This window comes from Carcharodon carcharias, chromosome 1 (assembly GCF_017639515.1).
Source record: "Carcharodon carcharias isolate sCarCar2 chromosome 1, sCarCar2.pri, whole genome shotgun sequence".
In the NCBI taxonomy this organism is placed as follows: Eukaryota; Metazoa; Chordata; class Chondrichthyes; order Lamniformes; family Lamnidae; genus Carcharodon; species Carcharodon carcharias.
Window position 1 is genome coordinate 264,849,912 of NC_054467.1, and position 23,977 is coordinate 264,873,888.

At 48.7% G+C, this 23,977-nt stretch overlaps 2 protein-coding genes and 3 non-coding genes across 7 annotated transcripts in view; 1 reads left to right on the forward strand and 4 right to left on the reverse strand.

The window, feature by feature from the left end:
• Positions 1-1,334: 1,334 nt before the first annotated feature.
• On the reverse strand, positions 1,335-15,588 carry nop56 (NOP56 ribonucleoprotein homolog). 3 transcript variants are annotated; one of them, XM_041194360.1, is made up of 13 exons: positions 15,545-15,566; positions 12,465-12,554; positions 10,189-10,303; positions 9,370-9,537; positions 8,896-9,094; positions 8,132-8,319; positions 6,896-7,047; positions 5,861-5,961; positions 5,033-5,181; positions 3,049-3,170; positions 2,479-2,634; positions 2,148-2,393; positions 1,335-2,114 (listed from the first exon to the last, which is right to left on the reverse strand). In XM_041194360.1, exons 1-12 carry the CDS (start codon positions 15,545-15,547, stop codon positions 2,193-2,195), a joined length of 1,644 nt encoding a protein of 547 aa, XP_041050294.1. In that variant the 5' UTR covers positions 15,548-15,566; the 3' UTR covers positions 1,335-2,114; positions 2,148-2,192. The 3 variants fall into 3 exon arrangements, with proteins under 3 accessions (XP_041050294.1, XP_041050286.1, XP_041050301.1); XM_041194352.1 differs by having other exon boundaries at positions 1,335-2,393; positions 15,545-15,588; XM_041194367.1 differs by lacking the exon at positions 15,545-15,566 and adding an exon at positions 11,135-11,231 and having other exon boundaries at positions 1,335-2,393.
• On the reverse strand, positions 2,787-2,862 carry LOC121285833. The gene has a single exon (XR_005944802.1). It is a non-coding gene; the product is annotated as a small nucleolar RNA SNORD57 (small nucleolar RNA).
• LOC121285839 lies at positions 4,773-4,847 on the reverse strand. The gene has a single exon (XR_005944804.1). It is a non-coding gene; the product is annotated as a small nucleolar RNA SNORD56 (small nucleolar RNA).
• LOC121285852 lies at positions 8,488-8,626 on the reverse strand. The gene has a single exon (XR_005944812.1). It is a non-coding gene; the product is annotated as a small nucleolar RNA SNORA51 (small nucleolar RNA).
• Positions 15,589-18,522: 2,934 nt separating the features above from the next.
• The window catches only part of LOC121279949 (disintegrin and metalloproteinase domain-containing protein 12-like), a 375,022-nt gene continuing 369,567 nt past the window's right edge, over positions 18,523-23,977 (forward strand). Inside the window, exon 1 of the mRNA XM_041191570.1 lies at positions 18,523-18,582. Coding sequence (XP_041047504.1) covers positions 18,549-18,582 — 34 coding nt within the window. The 5' untranslated portion in view covers positions 18,523-18,548. The remainder of the gene's footprint in view (positions 18,583-23,977) is intronic.

Here is a 23,977-nt window from a genome sequence, read left to right on the forward strand (position 1 = left end):
AGGCGAGCATTTACTGCCCTCGAACTGATTGAAATGACCCAGCAAGCCAGAGGGCAGTTAACACTCAACCATATGGCTGTGGGTCTGGAGTCACATGTAGGCCAGACCAGGGAAGGATAGCAGATTTCCTTCCCTAAAGAACGCCAGTGAACCAGGATGTGTGAACAAGATGGGTTTTTACAATTGGCAATGGCTGTATGGTCTTCAGACTTTTCTCTATCTGCTGTGGTGGGATTCAAACCCTGGACCCCAGAGCATTACCCTGAGTCTCTGGAACAGTTGTCCAGTGACAATACTACTATGTCACCTATTTCCCCCCCACTATTATTTGCACTAAAGACAGATTATAAGAAGGAAACACCACCCATGGTTAACTGAGGAAATCAAGAATGGTGTGAAAATAAAAGGCTTACAATGCTATGAAGATACTGGTAAGCATTAAGATTGGAAAATGTATGGCAAGAAATATAAAAACACAAAATGTAAGAGTTGCTCAAGTAAGCTGTCCCTTAGAGGGTGAGGTTGGAGCTGCAAGATCTGTTGGTGTATTTTGCATATTTTCAGTGGAAGACATAAAAAGCAACCTAATAGAAAATCAAGTAGAGGCAAAAGTAGGAGTGGCGGTGGGGGGGCTGCTGGAGGGAGAATTATAATCATGATCACAACAGAATAAGTGCTGGGTAAACTAATGGGATTAAAGGCTGACCAACCCACTCAATCGAATCCTTGGGTTTTAAAAAAGGCTGCAGAGATTGGGAATTTATAGGTGCCAAACTTCCAGATTCCGGAAAGGTCCTAGTGGAAAACTAAGTATAATACCTCTGTTCAAGATAGGGGTGAGACAGAAAGCAGGAAACTATGGGCTTGTTAACCTAACGTGTCATAAGGAAAGTTCTGATATTATTGAGGTAGTGGTAGCAGGACACAATACAATCGGAGTTGATATAGTTTTGTGAAAGGGCAATATGACAAGTTATTAGATTTGAGAATGTGACAACCAGGATGGATAAAGGGGAACCAGTAGATGTAATGTATTTGGATTTCCAAAAGGCGTTCAGTGAGGTGCTGCATAAACATTTACTGCACAAGAGCTCATGGTGTTTGGGGCCATCTTTTAGCGTGGATAGAGGGTTAAGCTAACTAACCGGAAACAGTCAGGATAAAGGGGTCACTTTAAGGGATGGGCCATAAATGCTGGCCTAGCCAGCGAAGCCCACATCCTGTGAATGAATAAAATGTGAGGAGGTCCACTTTGGCAGTAAGATTGGAAAAGCAGAAGTTAAATACAGAGGGATCCAGGTGAGTCACAATAAATCAACACGCAGGCACAGCTGGTCATTCACACAAATGAAATATTGGCCTTTATTGCTGTTATTCCTGGTGTTACATTAACTAGACAGGTCCATTGGACTCCTTATATTAATGCTAAAGCAATTCCACAGCCACACAATCATTTTCTGCTTCAGTGCAAGATACTGACTCCTGTAACTGCAGACCGAAATCTTACAGCACACTGGACTTGTCATTGTATTGAATTTTATTAACTGTACACATTTACAAACTCCAGGATGGACGTATCACTGATTTTTAACCAACCCCTCTCCCCACCAGCACAGTAAATTGACCTCAGACCAGTGTCACCAAGTCTGACCCCAGCCTACTGAAGTGCTGTCTTTCTACTGGTGCTGACCAGCATAATACTGGTGCTGTAACCACTGCATCAATCGCTGCAAATATACCAGGCCCTGGCAAGCTACCAGTCTTGTAAATCTGACCTGAGCCAGCACAAACCAGGCATGAATACTAGTGGTACCTGCCACACAGCTAATACACTGAAGGTAGTTCCTCAAACAGCACACAGGAGCAAACCTGGACATAATGGAGTAGCTGAGCCTCATGCCCAGCACTAGAACCCTGGGCATGTCAGAGGCCTCAGTATAAGCACAAAAGGTAGCGCTCACACTCCAGACCAAGCTAAATAAAACATTTGTAAAAAAATAATCCATCTCTGACCGATTTAGAGGGACAGCCTAGTCTGCCTGACCGATTTACAGAGGGACAGCCTAGTCTGCCTGACCGATTTACAGAGGGACAGCCTAGTCTGCCTGACCGATTTACAGAGGGACAGCCTAGTCTGCCTGACCGATTTACAGAGGGACAGTTCACATGAAGAGGGCAGTCGCCAGCCGCTCCTAGTCAGACTTGGGTTTTTTCTTTTTCTTCCTCTTGTCTGACACCGGGGTTTCTGGTCCCTCTGCCACAAGCTGTTGCTTCGTCTTCTGGACGGGTATTTCCTGGAGACTGTTTGACGAGCTGTTCACCGCCTGTTTGTCCTCAGTCATTTTCTTCTTCTTTTTCCCCTTCTTCGCCTCCACTTCTGCATCTTCGTTCTCCTGCACAAAAGGATTCAGTGAGTGTGGCAGTGACCTAGGAGCTTTTAGCCCAAAGACATCTGTGTTATTCCCCCCCTCCCCTCACCTCACTCTCCGTTTTGGCTCTTTTTGCAGCTGGTTCCTCCTTCTCCCCCTCCTCTTCCCCAGCAGCCAGGGCCTCCAGCATCCTTTTCTCTCTTTTCTTCTTCCTCTTCTCTTTCTTCTCCATCTTTCTCTTCAATTTTGCTGTCACTTCAGCCGCCTGGGAACAGAACAGAAACAAGACACTCAGAAGTCTGAGCCACACCACCGCGCATGTGCACAGCGAGGCTACTACACGCCGGTTAGTCCCCTTCCAGCCCCAGTCCAATGTTAGGGCAGGGCTGAGCTGTCATTTACTGGATGGATCCCATTGGATCAGCCTCATTAAATCAGGTTTCTTGTTCCCCTCCACGGTATCTCGTCAGTGTCAAGGTTTGCATCATCTCCAAAAGATCATGCCCAGCCAACAGCAGCGCCAGAGAGTATGGTAATGTAGTGGATACGTCAATGGACTACTAATCGGGAAGCCACCATTAGTAAATGAGTTAAAAAAAACCCAGTAAGTGTGACTGGGGTGGGGGGGGGTTAGGGATTGACGTACGTCCTCAGGGAAGGAAACCCGCAGCCCGCTCACCTCTGTGGCAGCCTCCTTCATAACATCACTATTTTTGCGTGGAGCTTCACCAGTTTCATAGAATGCTAATCGCTCTTCAACCTGGTCTCGCAGTTTGCCTCCAAATACGCTGGTGGGGATTTCTGAAATGAACAACAACGAGATCGGCTGAGGGGGTGAAGGATAATCAGCTACAGGAGAAAGATCAGACACACAACGATCAGCTTTCTCTCCCACCCCAAGCTCTGGAGAATTACCCAAGAACAGCCCTGGGAGTCGTCCTCCCACCCCCGGAGACATACACTCAAGCCCCAGGGAACAGGCCCCTCACATGGGGCTGGAGACATTTAAAAACCAGCAAAGGGTAACTAAAAAAGTAACAAGGAGTGAGAGAGGAAAGTTATAAGGATTAAGTCTGGAAGGAAACCAGCTCAAAAGAAAAAAAAAAATAAAAGTTTCTACAGGTATTTGAAAATAAGTGTAGCTAAAGTGAGCGTTGGTCCGCTAGAGACTGAATCTGGGGAAATAATAGTGGAAAATAAGGAAACAGCCAAGCGTTGAACAGATTGTTGAACTCAATTGTCTGCCTTCACGGTAGAGGATACAAATAACATCCCAGAAATACTTGTAAATCAGGAGATGAAAGGAGTTTAAAACAATTCCAATCAGCAGAGAAAGGGTACTGAGATAATTATTAAACTAAAAGCTGATAAATCCCCAGGTCCCCTTGGACTTCCTCCTAAGCTCGTAAAAGGAGTGGCTTTTGAGATAGTAGATGTGTTGGTTTTAATGGTCCAAAATTCCCTAGATTCTGTAAAGGTCACTATTTGCGACACCTCCATTCAAGAAAGGAGGGAGACAGAAAGCACAACACCACAGATCAGTTAGCCTAACATCTGGCATGGGGAAAATGTCAGAATCTCGACTGTTAAAAGGGTTATTTATAGCTAGATACTTAGAAATATCTCAATCCAATCAGGGAGTTGTTTTCAGGTTGGCAAGCTGTAACTAGTGGAATACCAAAGAGCTGGGGCCTCAACTATTCACAAACTTGGGATGAAGGGACCAAATGTATGGGACGCTAAATTTGCTGAGATGTTACAAAGGCGGGTAGAAGAATTAGGTTGTGAAGATACAGAATTGGCAAAGAGAGGTAGGTTAAGTGAGTGGGCAAATATCGGGCAGATGGGAGTATACATAGGAAAAGATGGAACTTGTTCACTTTGGCAAGAAGAAAAGCAGTATGTTATTTATATAGAAAAGATTGCAGAACTCGGAGCGTGAATCGCAAAAACTTAGCTCAGAGCAAGTGATTAGGAAGGCAAATGGAATGTTGCAGGTCAGGGGGTTGAGGTCATAATCAGGTCAGCCACGATCTTATCAAATAGCAGAACAGCTCAAGGGATCAAATTGCCTTCTCACGCTCTTAATTCATATGTACTTACATCCAGCCCCAGGAAGCAGCCCCCTCCCCCACCACCAACACATGCACACAGCCCCAGGGAGGAGACATACACCACCAACGCCTCCCCCTCCCCCAAACCCAGGAAGCAGCCCCCCCTGACTGACACACGCAGCCCCAGGAAGTAGCACATTCCCTACTTGATGCCAAAAGATTCCAGTTTGGCCCCTATTGACTAGTTCCACCGGAACAGAGTTAATCTTCGAACTGGGTTTGCCAACATCGCTAAGACTGAAAAATGCTCTTAGACAGCATCACAGCAGAACTGTGCCTCCGGCAGGCTGCGCTCAGAAGGAAATTGTCAACATTCACGGGAGTGAAATGCGGTTGACGAAAAATACTCAAAACATCACCGCAGCTGCCTGACCGGCTGGGGCCAAATCCTGCACACCCCACTGAACCCAGATCATTACACCCCTCGAACCCTGCACACCCCACTGAACCCAGATCATTACACCCCTCAAACCCTGCACACCCCACTGAACCCAGATCATTACACCCCTCAAACCCTGCACACCTCACTGAACCCAGATCACCCCTCACCTGAGAAGCAATCAATCCTCGACGCTATCGTGCACTTGTTTGCCAGGTACCGAGAAATCCTGCCTTTGTTCTTCGCAGCGGCTCTGCCTATGAAGGTTGAATGGAAGATGAGGCCATACTTTGGTGTGTTTCCTCTGGTTTTTAGAGCTCTGGAGTCAGACAGGGAAGGAAGCTGAGGTTAGAAGTGCATGCGCCCCCCCCCCCCCACTCTTCCATTCGCATGCAATCAGACAAGTGTCTAGATTTACGCTAGCTCGTTCTATCCATTCACTGACTCCAACAACACAGTGGCAGCAATGTGCAACATCTACATCGCAGGAGCTTGTCAAGCTTCCTTCGTCATCTTCCAAACTTGCAACCTCTACCAAGTGGGAGGGCAAGGGTAGCTGAATCACGGAAAGACCACCACCCGCAAGTCACACAGCACTCCAGCTCAGAAATAAACACTGTGAAAGTACCTTCAGTTGAACTGTGGCAGTTCTAATAGGTGGAACCTCAAGGGCAGTAGAGGATGGGCAATAAAGCCACATCACAAAAATGGATAAGCCAAATGAACACGTGTTTCAGTCTCCACCCACAACGTCCCCCATTTTAATCAGTTACAAAAATGAAAGCGACAGAAGGCTGAGTAAATACCTAATGAAAGGGATCCAAATCCAAACTGCACCCCTTAGACGCTAGACATTAGGAGCAATGAAAGGAGGTAAAACAGTGGCTGTTCAGAACCTGGGGTCGGTTATCACTCACGCTGCTTGCAAACGCATACGCAGCGCCTCAAACACAGACTCCCAGTAACCTGCCATCACCACAGCCACCCAGCAGCTATACCTGAACAAAGCTTTCTCTGCGCCCAGGATCTGCACTGTTGAGGCTGGGTACTTTGCCAGATTCGTCAGACTGCCTGCGTGGGAGATGAGGCGGGCACCCACCTAAAGAGGGAATAGAGAACAGGCTTAGCATTTACTGCATGTCTACCCAGAAAAGACCAACCTCCTGTTAACAGAAGCTACCTCTAGCCCCAACATCACCACTTAGAGAGGCAGGATACAGAACTATGCCAGGGTGCCAAGTGCCTTCACAGTATGGGCACTTTTACCTGAACCTGGCATACAGGGATTCTGGTTATGGAGGGCAGGGTGCTATGCTAAAGGGGTGTTTTCTAATTAGTTGCAGGTCTTCCTCACCACCTCCTGCCCCACCCACAAAGCAAGTGGGTCTGTATCTCTGCTCAGTGAGCATGGTGCAGCCACACACTGGGGTGCATACATCAGGTTTCCCTATATTCCTACAACCTTGCTGTGGAATAACTGCTTTTAAAAGCCCATCCCAGCATACACAAACATGCAGTAAGCCCACTTTTAACCATATCCAAATACTTAGTGTTGGGGTGATGGGGGGCTAATGCTAACAAATAAGGGCTTCCTTCGTTTTGACTAGCACAGCAGACATCTGTGGCTCCCACCTACACCTTTCAAATAGCCCATTACCAGGGTTAGAGTGAACACGCTCAGAACATCGATCTTCCTCATGGTTAGGTCAGAGGATTGACAAATTTAACAAGTCATCACAACGTTTCACATTCCTGGTATAACCTAAACTGTCATGCACTAGAATAGGAAGTGTAAGGGCCAGAGTGAAAGTATACTGTACACTGAGGACAGATACAAACACTGTCAACGTACAAAAATAGCAACAGAAGCGACTCCCCCCTCCAAATCTCAGTGCCGTAACTTTCACCAAAACCACCCCCCAGCCCAAAAATTCACAGCACAAGATTCAGAGACAGCAGCCAGGCAGAGGCTGTTATTTGGTCAATCTCTGTCAAGACCATCACAGATTAGGGTGACATATGACAACACTTACCACCTCCCCAATAAGAACAGCCAAATTGGGTGCCACCTGGCTCATCTTGGAGCGCAGGTAATCCTGTAGCGTCGCCCTGTATTCAGCCAGAGACACCACTCTGCTGGAGAAGCTCTCGATATTAATAAGATCGATGGGGGAGATATCCATACCTGCCACAGATAGAGACGCAGAGTTTAAATTGTTGAGCGCCTGGCAAAGCCAGTTACTGCACAGCACTCACTGTACAAACATAGAAAACAAAAACACAATAAATCTAGAGGAAACATGCACACTAAGCTCAGAAAGTTAACAGGTTAAACAAGCAATTAGGAAGGCAAACGGTGCATTACACCACAATCCCTTCATAGTAAAGGCTAAGGTTAAGAATTAGAGGCCTTATTGCAATTACACACAGTATGAACGAGGTCACAGTTGGAGTACTTTGCAAAGTTTTGATCTCCTTCCCTTAGGAAGGATATACTTGCCTTAGAGGGAATGAACGAATGTTCACTAGGCTGGTTCCTGGGATGAGGGGATTGTCCGAGTACTTCTGTCCCTGAAGTATAGACGAATGTGGGGTGATCTAATTAAAAACGAAGGGGCTTCAAAGTGTAAATGCTGAGCAAATGCTTCCCTGGGTAACCTATAAACACACAGGGCCAGCCATTTAGTACTCAGGAGAAAAAAATTTCTTTGGAGGGTTGTGAACCGTTGGAATTCTCTAGCCCACAGAGCTGCCGGGTACATTTCAAGAGAGGCTGCTAAGATTTTTGGGCACTAGAGGAATTAAGGGATATGGGGATAGCGGAGTTGAGGAAGAAGTTCAGCTAGAATCTCACTGAATGGCAGAGCAGAGCAGCCCCCATGAATAGGGCTGGCCTACTCCTATTCAAGTTCGAATTTAGCTGTATTTGCATTTCCTGGCGGCTTGGAGAGTGACTTACACTGCAGAATGAACAAATCTGATCACAGGCCCCGCTACACAATCCTTGCCCGGTTTAGAGAGAACACACTCAGAAGGCAAGGATCTTCCTCACCCTGTGTCAGAGGATTGACAGGTTTAAGAGATCATCACAGCGGGTTCCACACATCCTGACATAATCTAAACTCTTAATGGTTGCACACCAGAGCTGGAAATAGGTCTCCGAACTGCTCAGACCACAGCTATACCGGGAATGGATAAAGGCAACACTCTCCCTCAACTTAGAAAGGGCACAGGACAACAAAACTTCCACCCAAAAGCCCCAAACTGACCCATGGAGCTCCGTGCTGCGTCCAGGATAGCCTGGGCTTTGGCGCTGTCCATTACAATCTCCTCCAGGGGTTCCAGACTCTCCTCCGTTAGCTCCTTGCGATTCCCAATCAGTTTCGCCAGTCGACAGTACATGTAATTCTCAGCAACAATCTTGATGAGCTCCGGGAAGTGGTACCCATACCATTCTCTGTGGAGAGAGAGGGGGAGGAAGGTAGGTCACAGCTGCTGAGATACAGTGAGGCGGAGATGGTCACCTTTAAACTGTTAGTTATAAACTGCACCCCAGTTACAAATTTCTGACCAGCACATAGCAATCCTCATCATCCCCTCCCCCCAAGGCCATAGTTAAGATAGTAGATGTCTCCCTGGCAACAATACAGCCCGAGCAACAGGAGAAGCAGGGCTGTGGTGTAACAGGGAATTGTACTCTACCTCCTCTTTCTATGCAATCAGTGCTGACGGAAGGCACTGTCTGCGGCAAGGATAGGGAGGCCCCAGCAGCACATCACACAATCAGCCACATGCCCCGAACCAAGACCCCCTCCTATCTGTTTAAAATGTTTTATCATTCAACGTGTGAATTTTTCTCCAGTCAGCTGCTGCAACCCCCACCCCCTGGCCCACCCCACGTCCCTCACCTCCACATTAACCACACTTTGTTTTGATGTTTCTTCATGACATTAGTTTGCTGATCGTTCATGCACCACGCCCGCACCATGCCCAGGGACACCAACCAGCGGGCGCAACTGCCCGGTCCGTTTACCTGACTCTCATGGAGAAGGTATTGATGTCCTTGTCTAACTGGTCCAACAGGCTGATGGACTGGATGATCATATTGTCTGCACGGTTCACATTGAACTTCACCTTGGCCCGAGAGTAGCTGTGCCCCAGGCCGAGCTGGGCTTTGGCAGCGGAGAGCGCAGTCAGGCCCTGCACCAAGGAGTGGAAGTGAAGCCGCACCCCTAAGCCAGAAAACCAAAGAGCTTGTCAGGACCCCAAAGAGGGAGCAAAAAAAAGGGTATGTTCAGCAACAGAACACAAACACCCTTCAACATGAGGACGAGAAATCTCAAACACAGTGTATTTAGGAGCAAGGAAGCAGACAAAGCAGCAACACCCTCACTAGTCAGGATCACACTATGAGCAGAATCCCTTGCAACATACTCCCCACAGCTACTGTCAGAAACCTAACTTGGTGTAACACCGATCCCGGTCTCTTCACCAACCCCTTTCTTACCTCGAAGGATTTCTGCCACCACTCCCCCCGTCTGGCACTGGATTCCAATCTCCTCCTGGATCGCCGCGCCAATCTTCGGATCGGCCACCCCCAGGATCACCTTCCTTTTCTTGCTGGAAGCCGGCATGTTCGTCTCCAGCAGGAGTCTCATGTCCTCGTGAACAATACCTGGGACACAGCCAACTATTAGTGGTCTGAAAGGAGTCACGGTTAGGATACCGATACAGCCCAGTGTCCAGTGCTCAGCTCTGTTAGCTCACTTCACGATAATCAGTGGATTGACAGACATATGAGACATCATCGCACGACACAGTAACACTCCCACGTGGTAGACCATCCTCCGGGAAACAACGCCGTTTGTTAGAGCAATCCCTGCCCCTCAAACTACTCAATGCCCCCCCACCCCCCTGGGAACAATCCTCCAGCCCCTTAGGTTATTCCCTCGGGAGCTCTCCAGCGAAACGGAAAGAACGCTGTCTCTGCAGTTTCAGAAATTGATTACTCAAATTCCAATTCACAACCCATAAAGGCACAGACTTTTTTGTGGATACACAGTCTACACACTAGTTGGTGCTGTTACATGCCAGCTTGTTAGGGGTGTGTAGTGAGACTGAGGTCATGTGCTTTCTCAGAGTACCACTCTGACATTGAGGCTGATTTATTGACACCAACCCCACCTCCAACTACCCAATGGAGTCAGGACAGGCACAGCAATACTCAATTGACTAGTGACCCAATAACCGACCCTACACACAAATCCCAGTGAACACCAAGGCATTGCCCAGGAGATTCACTGTGTGCGGCGAAGACACAACTCACCTTCAGAAATAGCATTCATGTTTTCCAGGGCACTCTGAGCAGATTTAAATGGTGAAAATGCTGCTAGTTTAACAATATTGTTGAATTTGCCAACGGTCAGTATACTGTCCTCCACCTGGAACAGGAAGAGAGTCACACATCAAACAGCCGAAGCAACAAATCCAACCTAGGAGCTGTGGCACACAAGAGTATTGGCAAGGGCCAAGAAAGCCAGCAGCACAGAACACAGCTCAGCTCCCTCCCATATAAGCACAACCCAATCACCAAAAACTAAATTGCCTTCCTCCCGGATTCCGAGAGTACAGGCCTATTTCCAAGATCATCAGTGGTTAGCTCCGCTTGTAATGTCAGCTGAGGTAGTTGGTAGGAGGAACTTGGTAAAAATGTCCTGATAAGGTCCCAGTGGCAATTAATGCTCATTCTATAAAAAGCAATTGAATGAGTGATACTGGTTCAGGGGTAAGATCAGGAGAACTCCCTGGTTACTGGTTCAAGGTGGGGGGAAGATCAGGAGAACTCCCTGGTTACTGGTTCAGGGGGGGAAGATCAGGAGAACTCCCTGGTTACTGGTTCGGGGGGGGGAAGATCAGGAGAACTCCCTGGTTACTGGATCAGGGGGAAGATCAGGAGAACTCCCTGGTTACTGGTTCAGGGGGAAGATCAGGAGAACTCCCTGGTTACTGGTTCGGGGGGGGGGGGTGATCAGGAGAACCCCCTGGTTACTGGTTCGGGGCGGGGGAGATCAGGAGAACCCCCTGGTTACTGGTTCGGGGCGGGGGAGATCAGGAGAACTCCCTGGTTACTGGTTCAGGGGGAAGATCAGGAGAACTCCCTGGTTACTGGTTCGGGGGAGGGGGGGAAAGATCTGGAGAACTCCCTGCTCTTTCAGCAATACCAAGCTAATCCAGGACCAGACAAAAGATTAAACTGAAATATTAACACTCACTCCAGACTCGGCTTGGCCTGCTGAGCGCAAGATTTATCTGTTTTTATTTCGATTGAGCTACCAACCGAGCCAGGCGTACACAGGGGTCAGTCAGCACCTGTTAAGAGAAAGGTTGAAGTTTCAGGGATCCTTCACCTGCCAGCTCTCTTTCCAGAGGAAGGTGTGGGAACTCCCAGCAGCTATAAAGTAGGTCGAGGGTTCGGCAGGTAGCGGCCTGAATGTATAATCCGGGCTGACAGTCCCATATTGAACAAGTGCTACAGGGAAGTGTCCTCGGCCCAACCACCTTCAGCTGCTTCATCAATGACCTTCCTTCCACCATAAGGTCAGAAGTGGGGATGTTTGCTGATGATTACACAATGTCCAGCACCATTTGTGACTCCTCAGATACTGAAGCAGCCCATGTCCAAATGCAGCAAAACCTGGACAATATCCATGTCTGGGCTGACAAGTGGCTAGTAACATTCGCACCACACTGGTGCCAGGCAATGACCATCTCCAACAAGAATCCAATCATCGCCCCATGACATAACCATCACTGAATCCCCCACTATCAACATCCTGGGTTATGACTGACCAGAAACTGAACTGGACTAGCCATATAAATACTGTGGCTACAAGAGGAGGTCAGAGGTTAGGAATCCTGTGATGAGTAACTCACCTCCTGACTCCCCAAAGCCTGTCCACTATCTACAAGGCACAAGTCAGGAGTGTGATGAAAAACTCTCCACATGCCTGGATGAGTGCAGCTCCCACAACACTCAAGAAGCTTGACACCATTAGGACAAAGTAGCTCACTTGATTGGCACCACATCCACAAGCATTCACTCCCTCCACCACCAATGCACACTGGCAGCGTGTGTACCATCTATAGGATGCACTGCAGGAACTTAGCAAGGCTCCTTAGGTAGCACCTTCCAAACCCATGACCACTACCACTTAGAAGGACAAAGGCAGCAGATAGATGGGAACACGACCACCTGGAAGATCCCCTCCAAGTCATTCAGCATCCTGACTTGGAAATCTTATCACCGTTCCTTCACTGTCACTGGGTCAAAATACAGCAACTCCCTTCCTAACAGTACTGTGGGTGTACTTACACCCTATGGACTGCAGCAGTGCAAGGCAGCAGCTCAGCACCACCTTCTCAAGAGCAACTAGGGATGGGCAATAAATGCTGGCCCAGCCAGCGAAGCCCACATCCCATGAATGAAAGATACTGCGTCCAGCTACTTTCCAAGAACCAGATCGCAAGGAATAACCACAGAAGACAGAAAATCTGGTGGCAAAAGGCTGTAAGCTTCAATTTAACACAAAACACTCCACCCACCTGAGGTAGCAGCAGGCCGATCTCCTCAACTTCTTTAACTGCCAGCAATGCATAGCCAGCAGCATGCTCGAACAACACATGTAACAGCACCTGGACAAAGGAACATTGGGTTGGTTCACTGAATACCTGCAGTGGATTCCTGGTTAGCCCCACGAAGCAACTTGAATTTGATTATATCTCAGATGTTACGTTAATGAGTTTAACAAAGGTTCAGCCACAGATGAGCTTTTGACAGATAGGAAGGCTCAGACATTTACAGGACGGAAGGAAGCCATTCAGGCTATTGGGTCAACTAAGATCTGACTACACTAGTTCCATTTCCCAGCACTTGGCCCATAGCCCTGGAGGGAATTCCATATCATTTTAATTCTTTGCCCCAATCCCATTCTGCCCGTGGCCTCCTCCACAGTCCCGTGTCGACAAACAGCAAACCATCTTTCCAATGGGCGCTTTACAGTTTACTGCATTCAGCAACCGAGTTCAGCAATTTCAGATCATAACCATTGCTGCCTTTTTTTGGGACTATTCTGCAATCACAGCTCCTCTCGCTTCATCTTTTTTAAAAGACCTGTCCCATTACCATTTCCCCCCGGCTTGCATTATCATCCCATGTCTTTAAGCCAACCCTTGACCCCATTGTGCTGTGCTTGCAAACTACCGTTCCATCTTCAAACTGTTTTCTCAGCAAAGTCCTTAAAACACGTTATCACCTAACTCAGAATCACTTGCAATGGATTCTCTTCCTGTGCCCACACTGTTACCCCTAGTGTCCTCCCAAGGATCTAAACCTGACTCCCCTCCTATTTGTCATCTACACACTGCCCATGGGCAGCCAAAAATGCAGCATGTGTTCACATCACAACATCCACATCAACACCGTCATAATCACCACTTTAATCAATCCTACTGTTTCCAAAATTGATTGAAATCATTATTTTCAAACCCTGCTACAAATTTCACTTCTTAGTGATTGACTCCATCCTTCCCCCAGGCAACTGTCCCAGACTGAACCATAAGGCTTGCAACCTTGTCCCCAGATGAGCTTCTGATCATATACGCATGCCATTATGATTCTATCTCTGAAACATAACCTGACTCAGCTCATCAGCTGCTGAAACCCTCATCCAGGCTTGTTGTGTCAAGATATATGACTAATCTAGTGCACTCTTGAACTGCTCTCATTTTTATTCTAGCCTCTGTAAACCTGAGATCACCCAAATATGTACTGCCTCATTCCCCATTCACGCACCACCCCCTGTGCTCGCTGACCAAGGCCAACTCCCAGTCAAGCCACACCTCAAACTTAAAAAATTCTCGATTTGATTTCCAAACACTTCAAGGCCTCATTCCGCACTCTAATTTCCTCTAGCTCCGAAACCCTTCTAACCCCATCAAACACTCCCAGGACAGGTACAGCACGGGGTTAGATACAGAGTAATGCTTCCTCTACACCGTCCCCATCAAACACTCCCAGGACAGGTACAGCACGGGGTTAGATACAGAGTAATGCTCCCTCTACACTGTCCCCATCAAACACTCCCAGGACAGGTACAGCACGGGGTTAGATACAGAGTAAAGCTCCCTCTAAACTGTCCCATCAAACACTCCCAGGACAGGTACAGCACAGGGTTAGATACAGAATAAAGCTCCCTCTACACCGTCCCCATCAAACACTCCCAGGGCAGGTACAGCACAGGGTTAGATACAGAGTAAAGCTCCCTCTACACTGTCCCCATCAAACACTCCCAGGACAGGTACAGCACGGGTTTAGATACAGAGTAAAGCTGTCTCTACACCGTCCCCATCAAACACTCCCAGGACAGGTACAGCACAGGGTTAGATACAGAGTAAAGCTCCCTCTAAACTGTCCCCAAACACTCCCAGGACAGGTACAGCACGGGGTTAGTTACAGAGTAAATCTCCCTCTACACTGTCCCCATCAAACACTCCCAGGACAGGTACAGCACGGGGTTAGATACAGAGTAAAGCTCCCTCTAAACTGTCCCCAAACACTCCCAGGACAGGTACAGCACGGGGTTAGATACAGAGTAAATCTCCCTCTACACCGTCCCCATCAAACACTCCCAGGACAGGTACAGCACGGGGTTAGATACAGAGTAAAACTCCCTCTACACTGTCCCCATCAAACACTCCCAGGACAGGTACAGCACGGGGTTAGATACAGAGTAAAGCTCCCTCTACACTGTCCCCATCAAACACTCCCAGGACAGGTACAGCACGGGGTTAGATACAGAGTAAAGCTCCCTCTACACCGCCCCATCAAACACTCCCAGGACAGGTACAGCACGGGGTTAGATACAGAGTAAAGCTCCCTCTACACCGTCCCCATCAAACACTCCCAGGACAGGTACAGCACGGGGTTAGATACAGAGTAAAGCTCCCTCTACACTGTCCCCATCAAACACTCCCAGGACAGGTACAGCACGGGGTTAGATACAGAGTAAAGCTCCCTCTACACTGTCCCCATCAAACACTCCCAGGACAGGTACAGAATGGGGTTAGATACAGAGTAATGCTCCCTCTACACTGTCCCCATCAAACACTCCCAGGACAGGTACAGCACGGGGTTAGATACAGAGTAAAGCTGTCTCTACACTGTCCCCATCAAACACTCCCAGGACAGGTACAGCACGGGGTTAGATACAGAGTAATGCTCCCTCTACACTGTCCCCATCAAACACTCCCAGGACAGGTACAGCACAGGGTTAGATACAGAGTAATGCTCCCTCTACACTGTCCCCATCAAACACTCCCAGGACAGGTAACAGTTGGGCCTGATGCCGCTGCTCTAACACAGGAGGCCCGAGGCCTGAGGCCTGTCTCCCCGCCGCCACCACGTGGCGGGAGCCCAGGGTCGCGCTGCAGCCGAGGCCGATCCCGGGTGGAGGGCCGGGCGGTGCGGATCCAGCCTCACCCACCCCCGGCCCCATGTTCGCCGGCTCCTCTTCCCCGCCTCCTCCCTCGCGCTCCTCGCCGCCGCCGCCGCCGCCACCCCCCCCGCCCTCAACCCAACCAAACCCCACCCCACACCTCCCCCACTCTCTCTCTCTCCCTCTCACCATCGCTCCCTTTTGTCGCTGACTGAGGACCTGCACCACGTGACGAAGCCTTTTATTTCCGCTCACCTCGCAACAATCCGTCCTCTCACTGGTTGCCGGGCAGCCAATCCAGGCTCCCACTGGCTGCCGGGCAGCCAACCAGCACAGGGATAACTGAGTGATTCTCCCTTCGCGGTCCCCATCAAATCTCTTTAGGGCGGGGGGCGGGGGGAAACCGTCAGATCATCTCACCGACCAGAACCTTTAACTAATCAATAACCGGCTCACTGACCGTTAATTATCTTACTGAGCGTTGACTAACCACTAAACATTAACTAATGGTCCCACCAGAGTGTTTACCCCTCTATTGCGGCTCCGTTCGCGGCCGGGTGTCCTTGGAGACGGAGCAGGCGGTGTCTGCCGGCGCCGCCGAGGCCTTTCCGTGGCCGGTGGGCACCGCGGGGAGGGGGAGGGGCTGGGGTGCTTTATCGACCCCCTTAAGCCCATTTTGATTTGATGTTTGTAAATTTTCTTTAAACTTTGCCTTTGGCTTTACAGCTAACCTAACTTAGGGGCTGTGTTTATTTTATCCCTCATTTTGTTAATTTGGTTTACCTGGTTGGCTTTAAAAGAGCTAAGTGTTAACTAAGTCACCAGTAAACATTCACCAACCGTGGTAACCAACTAACCACCAACTAACTCATTGACGATTAATGAACACACTGACCGTTAACTAACTCGTGACGAGTATAATAACGCCCTGTTGTACGAATACACTGGTGTAGCCAGACCCGACTGTCTGCCCCTCGGACGCGGCTATGTTCATGGCTGCGTGGCCCTGGAGAGGGAGCACGCAGTGTCCGCCGGTACACTGAGTCCTTCCGCGATCAGCGGGCACCGCAGGGTCTGGGGTGCGTCATCACCCCCGGAAATGACATTTGGCTTGGTTTTGTAAGTTTCCTTCCATGTTTTTGGTTTTGGTTACAGTGGCCCGACCAGGGGGGCTGTCACCCCCACCCCACCCACTCTGATTTTTAGTTTAATTCATTGATTTTGTTTTCAAAAAGAATCTACGCTAGTATGGCTATTTCACACCTACAACAATAACTTGTATGGCGCCTTTAACATTAAAATGACCCAATGGGCTTCACAGGGACGTTATAGAAAGCAAGTTACCACAGCAAGCAGGACTACTCCTGCTCCAAATTCTCGTGTGAGCTACGTAAGATGATGTGATGGTCAAATGGACAGATGGTCAAAAGCTTGGCCAAAGAAGTAAGTTTCTTTTCCTAGGTGTCCAAGCAGGGAGATAGAAGCTATCCACTGGGGTGCAGCTGTAGATAGTTAATTAAAGAAACTGGCTTGAGCTGTTTTTTTCTGTAGCTGGGCTCAGCTAGACCCTTTAGTTTCAGAACATATAATTTCAGAGTTCTCAGTGTGACCTCAACAGAGTGCTGGGAGTTTGGTGAGTTAAGGGATTTGGGGAAGGAAGTGCTCCTTTATGTTTCTAACTTTTTCATCCTGTATGAATTGGTTATTACTCTACTACAGGGAAGAAGCTAACTGTTTGCTGAGTGGTTAAGGTCTATTCTATTCTTAAGGTTAGTAGAATTAAGGAGTGGAATTTGTGGCAAATTAATAGAATATAGCAAAGTCGTGCTGTTTGCGGGGGTTACGTTTCTGCAAAATCTCTCAAACGACGAAATCGCGAAAGGGGAACGTGCTTTTGAGTAGGACTCAATTAGATAGGTTCCAGCCACGGGAGGGCAGCATTGGCTTGGGCAGTTTTATGGTGCAGTATCTTTTGTACAACAGACAGGGGAGCCGCTGAGCAATGCATCAGCGAAGATTTCATATTGAATCGGGTATTAGTTTTGGTGACAGATATTTTGGTAAATTATATTTTTGGCTGGTGAGAAAGCAGAAGACCCGGAGGATTTGAGTATTGTTTCATCACAGTGGTGTCACTGCAAATGACAGTTAGGTATTTTGCCCGGACATATATAAAAGAAATACTCTAACCCACTCTTCCCACCTTTGCACCACCACCCTGGTTTCTACTGTCGACCGGCTTGATGTAGCAGCCAGATGAATTCACTCCCTTCCTCACTGAAGGGCTGCCTCAGAGTCTTTTAGTCACTTGTAGCCTCTTGTTAAGGTGGCTGTTGTTAATGTGGCCCAAAAACCATGTTGGTTTGATCTTCTCGCTGATGCTTTATGTACACCACCTGCCCAGTCACTGCAGAAAACTAAAAACACTTCCCATTTGTTTAAGTATGCTGAGAGTATGGCCGGGATTTTCAATTCTGGGTTGTGAAGCTGCCCTCCTGTTCAGTTCAAGGTCCCATCCCCCCACGCCTTGTCCCTGACCTGCCCACCCTGGGTTTTCAAAGGGCCATGCCAATTAATGGCAGGGAGGGGTTCACCATCTGATTAAGGATGGCAGGAAGTCTGCGCGGAGGCTGCAGGGCCAAAGGGAGGCCCTCTGCAGCCCCTCTGGTCGAGGTGGAAACTGCCCGTTCGTGATGCAGAAAGTGAAGGTGCCTGAACAGGTGGAGACTGCGGATAACTGAACATTGCTCAGGCAATGGGTGAAGCAGCGGACAGAGTACAACACACGGGTAAGTGGAAACTGCGGATAATCGAACATTGCTCAGGCAATGGGTGAAGTGGCGGACAGAGTACAACACACGGGTAAGTAGAAACTGCGGATAACTGAACGTTGCTCAGGCAATGGGTGAAGTGGCGGACAGAGTACAACACACGGGTAAGTAGAAACTGCGGATAACTGAACATTGCTCAGGCAATGGGTGAAGTGGCGGACAGAGTACAACACACGGGTAAGTAGAAACTGCGGATAACTGAACATTGCTCAGGCAATGGGTGAAGTGGCGGACAGAGTACAACACACGGGTAAGTGGAAACTGCGGATAATCGAACATTGCTCAGGCAATGGGTGAAGTGGCGGACAGAGTACAACACACGGGTAAGTGGAAACTGCGGATAACTGAACATTGCTCAGGCAATGGGTGAAGCAGCGGACAGAGTACAACACACGGGTAAGTGGAAACCATCAATAAGAGTACAACACACGGGTAAGTGGAAACCATCAATAACTGAACATTGCTCAGGCAATAGGTGAAGTGGCGGACAGAGTACAACACACGGGTAAGTGGAAAGGCGAATCAGGAAGATGCAAATGGTGGGATTTACTGTAAATAAAATAAATAATTGAATAAATTAATTAAGTAGTTAATAAAACACATAAGGACTGGTAGTCTCATGAGGAAAGGTTGGGCAGACTAGGCTTGTATCCACTGGAGTTTAGAAGAGTAAGAGGCAACTTAATTGAAACCTTTAAGACCCTGAAGGGCCTTGACAGGGTGGATTTGGAGAGGATGTTTCCTCTTGTGGGAGAATCTGGAACTTGGGGTCACTGTTTAAAAATAAGGGGTCGCTCATTTAAGACAGAGATGAGGAGAATTTTTTTCTCTCAGAAGGTCCTGACTGTTTGGAACTCTCTTCCTGGAAGTAGTCTTTGAATATTTTTAAGGCAGAGCTAGGTAGATTCTTGATTAACAAGGGGGTGAAAGGTTATCGGAGGTAGGCAGGGATGTGGGGTTGAGGTTACATTCAGATCAGCTATGATCTCATTGAATGGCGGAACAGGCACAAGGGGCCGAGTGGCCTACTCCTGCTCCTAATCCATATGTTCGTAGGATGGCAGGACAGGTGTTGTGTCATGGCTGCAGCATCTTGGAGCTCCTGGGTGCCAGTGTGATCCAGGACAAACACGTCTGCAGCTTGAGGAGCTTCAGCTCAGAGTCATTGAGCTGGAGGCTGAGCTGCAGACACTGCGACACATCTCCTTAGAATATGGTTATCTGATTTGGAAAGTAGTAAGGGACAACAGGGTGTGACTGCAGTTGAGGCAGGTAAGGGGTCTCAGATGGCAGCAGCACAGAAGTGTGAGCCTCTGCAATTGTCCAGCAGGTTTGAGGTTCTCAGCCGGTTTGGATGAGAGTGCGGACTGCAGGATGGATGAACAATCATGGCACCGTGGTGTAGGAAGCCATCCAAGTTGCAGTGGCGGGGGGTGGGGGGGGGGGGGGGGGGGGGGGGGGGTGGTGTTGTGGGGTGGGGGAGGGAATGATTGCAGTAGTAGTAGGAGACAGTATAGTGAGGGGGATTGACACTGATTTCTGAAGGCTGTGTTGCCTGCTTGCTGGCAGGGGTTTGGGACATTTGCAGAGGCCTGGAATGTCCCTTGATATTCAATGGCATTTCCATCGCTGAATCCTCCACTATCAACATCCTGGTGGATATTGACCAGAAACTGAACTGGACTAGCCATATAAATACTGTGGCTACAAGAGCAGGTCGGAGGCTAGGAATCCTTCAGCGAGTAACTCACCTCCTGACTCCCCAAAGCCTGTCCACCATCTACAAGGCACAAGTCAGGAGTGTGATGGAATACTCCCCACTTGCCTGGATGGGTGCAGCTCCGACAATACTCAAGAAGCTTGACACTGTCCAGGACGAAACAGCCTGCTTGATTGGCACCACATCCACAAACATTCACTCTCTCCACCACCAATGCACACTGGCAGTGTGTATACCATCTACAAGATGCACTGCAGGAATGCACCAAGGCTCCTTAGACAGCACCTTCTGAACCTACGACCGCTACCATCTAGAAGGACAAGGGCAGCAGACAGATGGGAACACCATCACCTGGAAGTTCCCCTCCAAGTCACTCACCATCCTGACTTGGAAATATATCACCGTTCCTTCTCAGTTACTGGGCCAAAATCCTGGGACTCCCTTCCTAACAGCACCGTGGATGTACCTACACCACATGGACTGCAGCGGTTCAAGAAAGCAGCTCAAGAGCAACTAGGGATGGGCGATAAATGCTGGCCCAGCCAGTGGTGCCTACAGCCCATGAATGAATGAAAAAAAAATACAGGGCTTTGGTGAGACCACAGCTGGAGTATCACTGAATCACAGTGCAGAAGAGGCCCTTCGGCCCATCAAGTCTGCACCGACACGTGAGAAACAACTGACCTACCTACCTAATCCCATTTACCAGCACTTGGCCCATAGCCTTGAATGTTATGACGTGCCAAGTGCTCATCCAGGTACTTTTTAAAGGATGTGAGGCAACCCGCCTCCACCACCCTCCCAGGCAGCGCATTCCAAACCGTCACCTCCTGCCCCTAACCTTGAACTTATGTCCCCTCATGACTGACCCATCAACTAAGGGGAACATCTGCTCCCTATCCACCCTGTCCTTGCCCCTCATAATCTTGTACGCCTCGATCAGGTTGCCCCTCAGTCTTCTCTGCTCCAACAAAAACAACCTAAGTCTATCCAACCTCTCTTCATAACTTAAATGTTTCATCCCAGGCAACATCCTGGTGAATATCCTCTGCACCACCTCCAGTGCAACCATATCCTTCCTATAATGTGGCGACAAGAACTGCACACAGTACTCCAGCTGTGGCCTCGCCAAGGTTCTATCCAACTCCAACATGACCTCCCTACTTTTGTAATCTATGCCTCGATTGATAAAGGCAAGTATCCCATTGGTCTTTTTCACCACCCCACTAACATGCCCCTCCGCCTTCAGAGATCTATGGACACACACGCCAAGGTCCCTTTGTTCCTCAGAACTTCCTAGTGTCATGCCATTCATTGAATACTTCCTTGTCAAATTACTCCTTCCAAAATGTATCACCTCACACTTTTCAGGGTTAAATTCCATCTGCCACTTATCTGCCCATTTGACCATCCCGTCTATATCTTCCTGTAGCCCAAGACACTCAACCTCACTGTTAACCACCCGACCAATCTTTGTGTCATCTGCAAACTTACTAATCCTACCCCCACATAGTCATCTATATTGTTTATATAAATGACAAATAATTGGGGTCCCAGCACAGATCCCTGTGGTATGCCCCTGGACACTGGCTTCCAGTCACTAAAGCAGCCTTCTATCATCACCCTCTGTCTCCTACAACTAAGCCAATTTTGAATCCACCTTATCAAATTACTCTGTATCCCATGTGCATTTGCCTTCTTTATAATTCTCCCTTGTGGTACCTTGCCGAAATCCATATAAACTACATCAACTGCACTACCCTCATCTACACACCTGGTCACCTCCTCTAAAAATTCAATCAAATTTGTTAGGCATGACCTCCCTCTGACAAACCATGCTGTCTATCCCTGATCAAACCTTGCCTCTCCAAGTGGAGATAGATTCTCTCCTTCAGAATTTTCTCCAATAGTTTCCCTACCACTGACGTGAGACTCACTGGCCTGTAGTTCCCTGGCTTATCTCTACAACCCTTCTTAAATAGCGGAACCACATTAGCTGTCCTCCAGTCCTCTGGCACTTCCCCTGTGGCCAGAGAGGGATAAAAATTTGGGTCAGAGCCCCTGTGATCTCCTCCTTTGCCTCCCTCAGCAGTCTGGGACACAAATCATCTGGAACTGGTGATTTGTCCACTTTTAAGCCTGCCAACACCTGCAATACCTTGTCACTCCCTATATCAATTTGCTCAAGAACATCGCAGTCTCTCTCCCTGAGTTCCTTACCTTCATCCTCATTCTCTTGGGTGAAGATCCCTTACCTGCATCACTTGCAGTCACACCCTCCTGTCCCTGGCCGGTGACTAAATCAGAAGACCTTATCCTAAATGGTGTGACTGCCTCTTGGTATAAAGCTTTTCCAGGTAACTTTCCCCCTCCTTGATGTATTGCAGCGTCTGCAGCTCAGCCTCCAGCTCAATGACTCTGAGCTGAAGTTCCTCAAGCCGCAAACACTTACTGCAGACGTTGTTTGCTCTGGATCACAGTGTTATCCAGGAGCTCCCACATGCAGCAGCCTTGACACATCACCTGCCCTGCTATCGTTCATGTGTTTTAAATAATTACTTAATTATGTTAATCACTTATTTACTGTTGCTTTCTTATATATTTTATTAACTTTTCCATCAAATTTTGTACTATTTTAAACCTTACGGATTTAATGGAACTTACCAGATACTCACCAAACAGCTAGCTTCTTTCCCTGTAGTAGAGCTAGAACCAATTTCTTTCGGGTGAGAAAGATAGAAAGAGGAAACAAACAACTTCTTCTCCCCTTCACTGAACTCCCTCTCTCACCAAATCCAAGTCTTCACTCAGTTAGTCGGCTGCACTCTGTTTGCCCTTAACAAAAATTAAGGCTGAAACTCATTCCTAACACCCACAAATACAAATATAACTTACTTAAACTATCTCTAATTTCTAGAAACTGAGACCCGCACTTTAATCTTGTGCAGAGAGGTTTCACGCCTGAGTGACATGAACACTGCTCATCAGAACAAGGAGCCATAGACAGGGAGACATTCTTGGGAGTTTATTGACAATAGTGAACATTATGTACCTCGTGCCCAGGTGTTCACCTTCTTAACATTCCTAAACCTGGAATTGGTGGTCCCCGGATATCCACAGCAGAAGTGAAGGCAGCCTGCTACGCCCTGTCTGTGATGACCTTGACAGGCGTCCTCTGGAGGGCCAAGACTTGGAGGGTCCCGCCCTGCTTTCAGGGACCTGCTGTATGACAGTGGCACCCTCCTCGAGCTGTGGAACTGGAGCTGTTGGGGATTCGGATGGGCTGGACACACCTGGAGGCACCTCGGATGATCCTGGGGTGTGCACTTGCTGATCCTCCTCCCTATGGGTGCCCAAGGACCCCTGGCTGACTCCTTGAGGAGAAGGGGGCAGTTGGAGTGAGATCAAGCTGCCCCACACCCCTCTCATTTACACACTGTTGGAGGCCAACAATGGTGTCACCTATGGAGTTCAGCCTGCGGAGCAGTGCAGGAGTGACGTCCTCAACCAAGGTCTCCGTGGTGACTGCCATCCTACCTCGGTGCGTTGGCATGCCGGCACTATCACCTCAGCCTGAAGTAGACACACTCCTCCATCGTGCCTTGCAATCTGAGGAGTGCAGCAGACATCCCTTCCTGATGTTCCTGAGTTTGCCTTTGCAGCTCCAGCAACTGTGACATGACCGAGTCCAGAGGCTCGTCATCTGACTCGGACTCAGCAAGCTTCTGGCCTCCAGCAGCCCTCCGAGTGCCGGACACCTGGGAAGTCTCAGTTGCCGCCTGATGTGGATCAGAAAGTGCGATGTGCTCACCAGACTGTGATCCCGAGGCTACTCTAAAGCTAGGCCCCAATGAGGTGTGTGCCTCTGCACTGGCGGAGGGTGTGGGTGAGTGCTGTGACGGGACCTCAAGGAGAGTGTCTTCAAATCCCCTTTCAGAGGTTTCCTCGGGGCTTGATTGGAGACCCTGGGTCGTGGCTTCCCTGCAGAGGCAGAGACCTGGAACCCAGGGGAGGGCAGCCCTTGCACCTGGAGGTTTCCCTCGAGACTGTGAGAGAGAAGAAGGGTGGGAG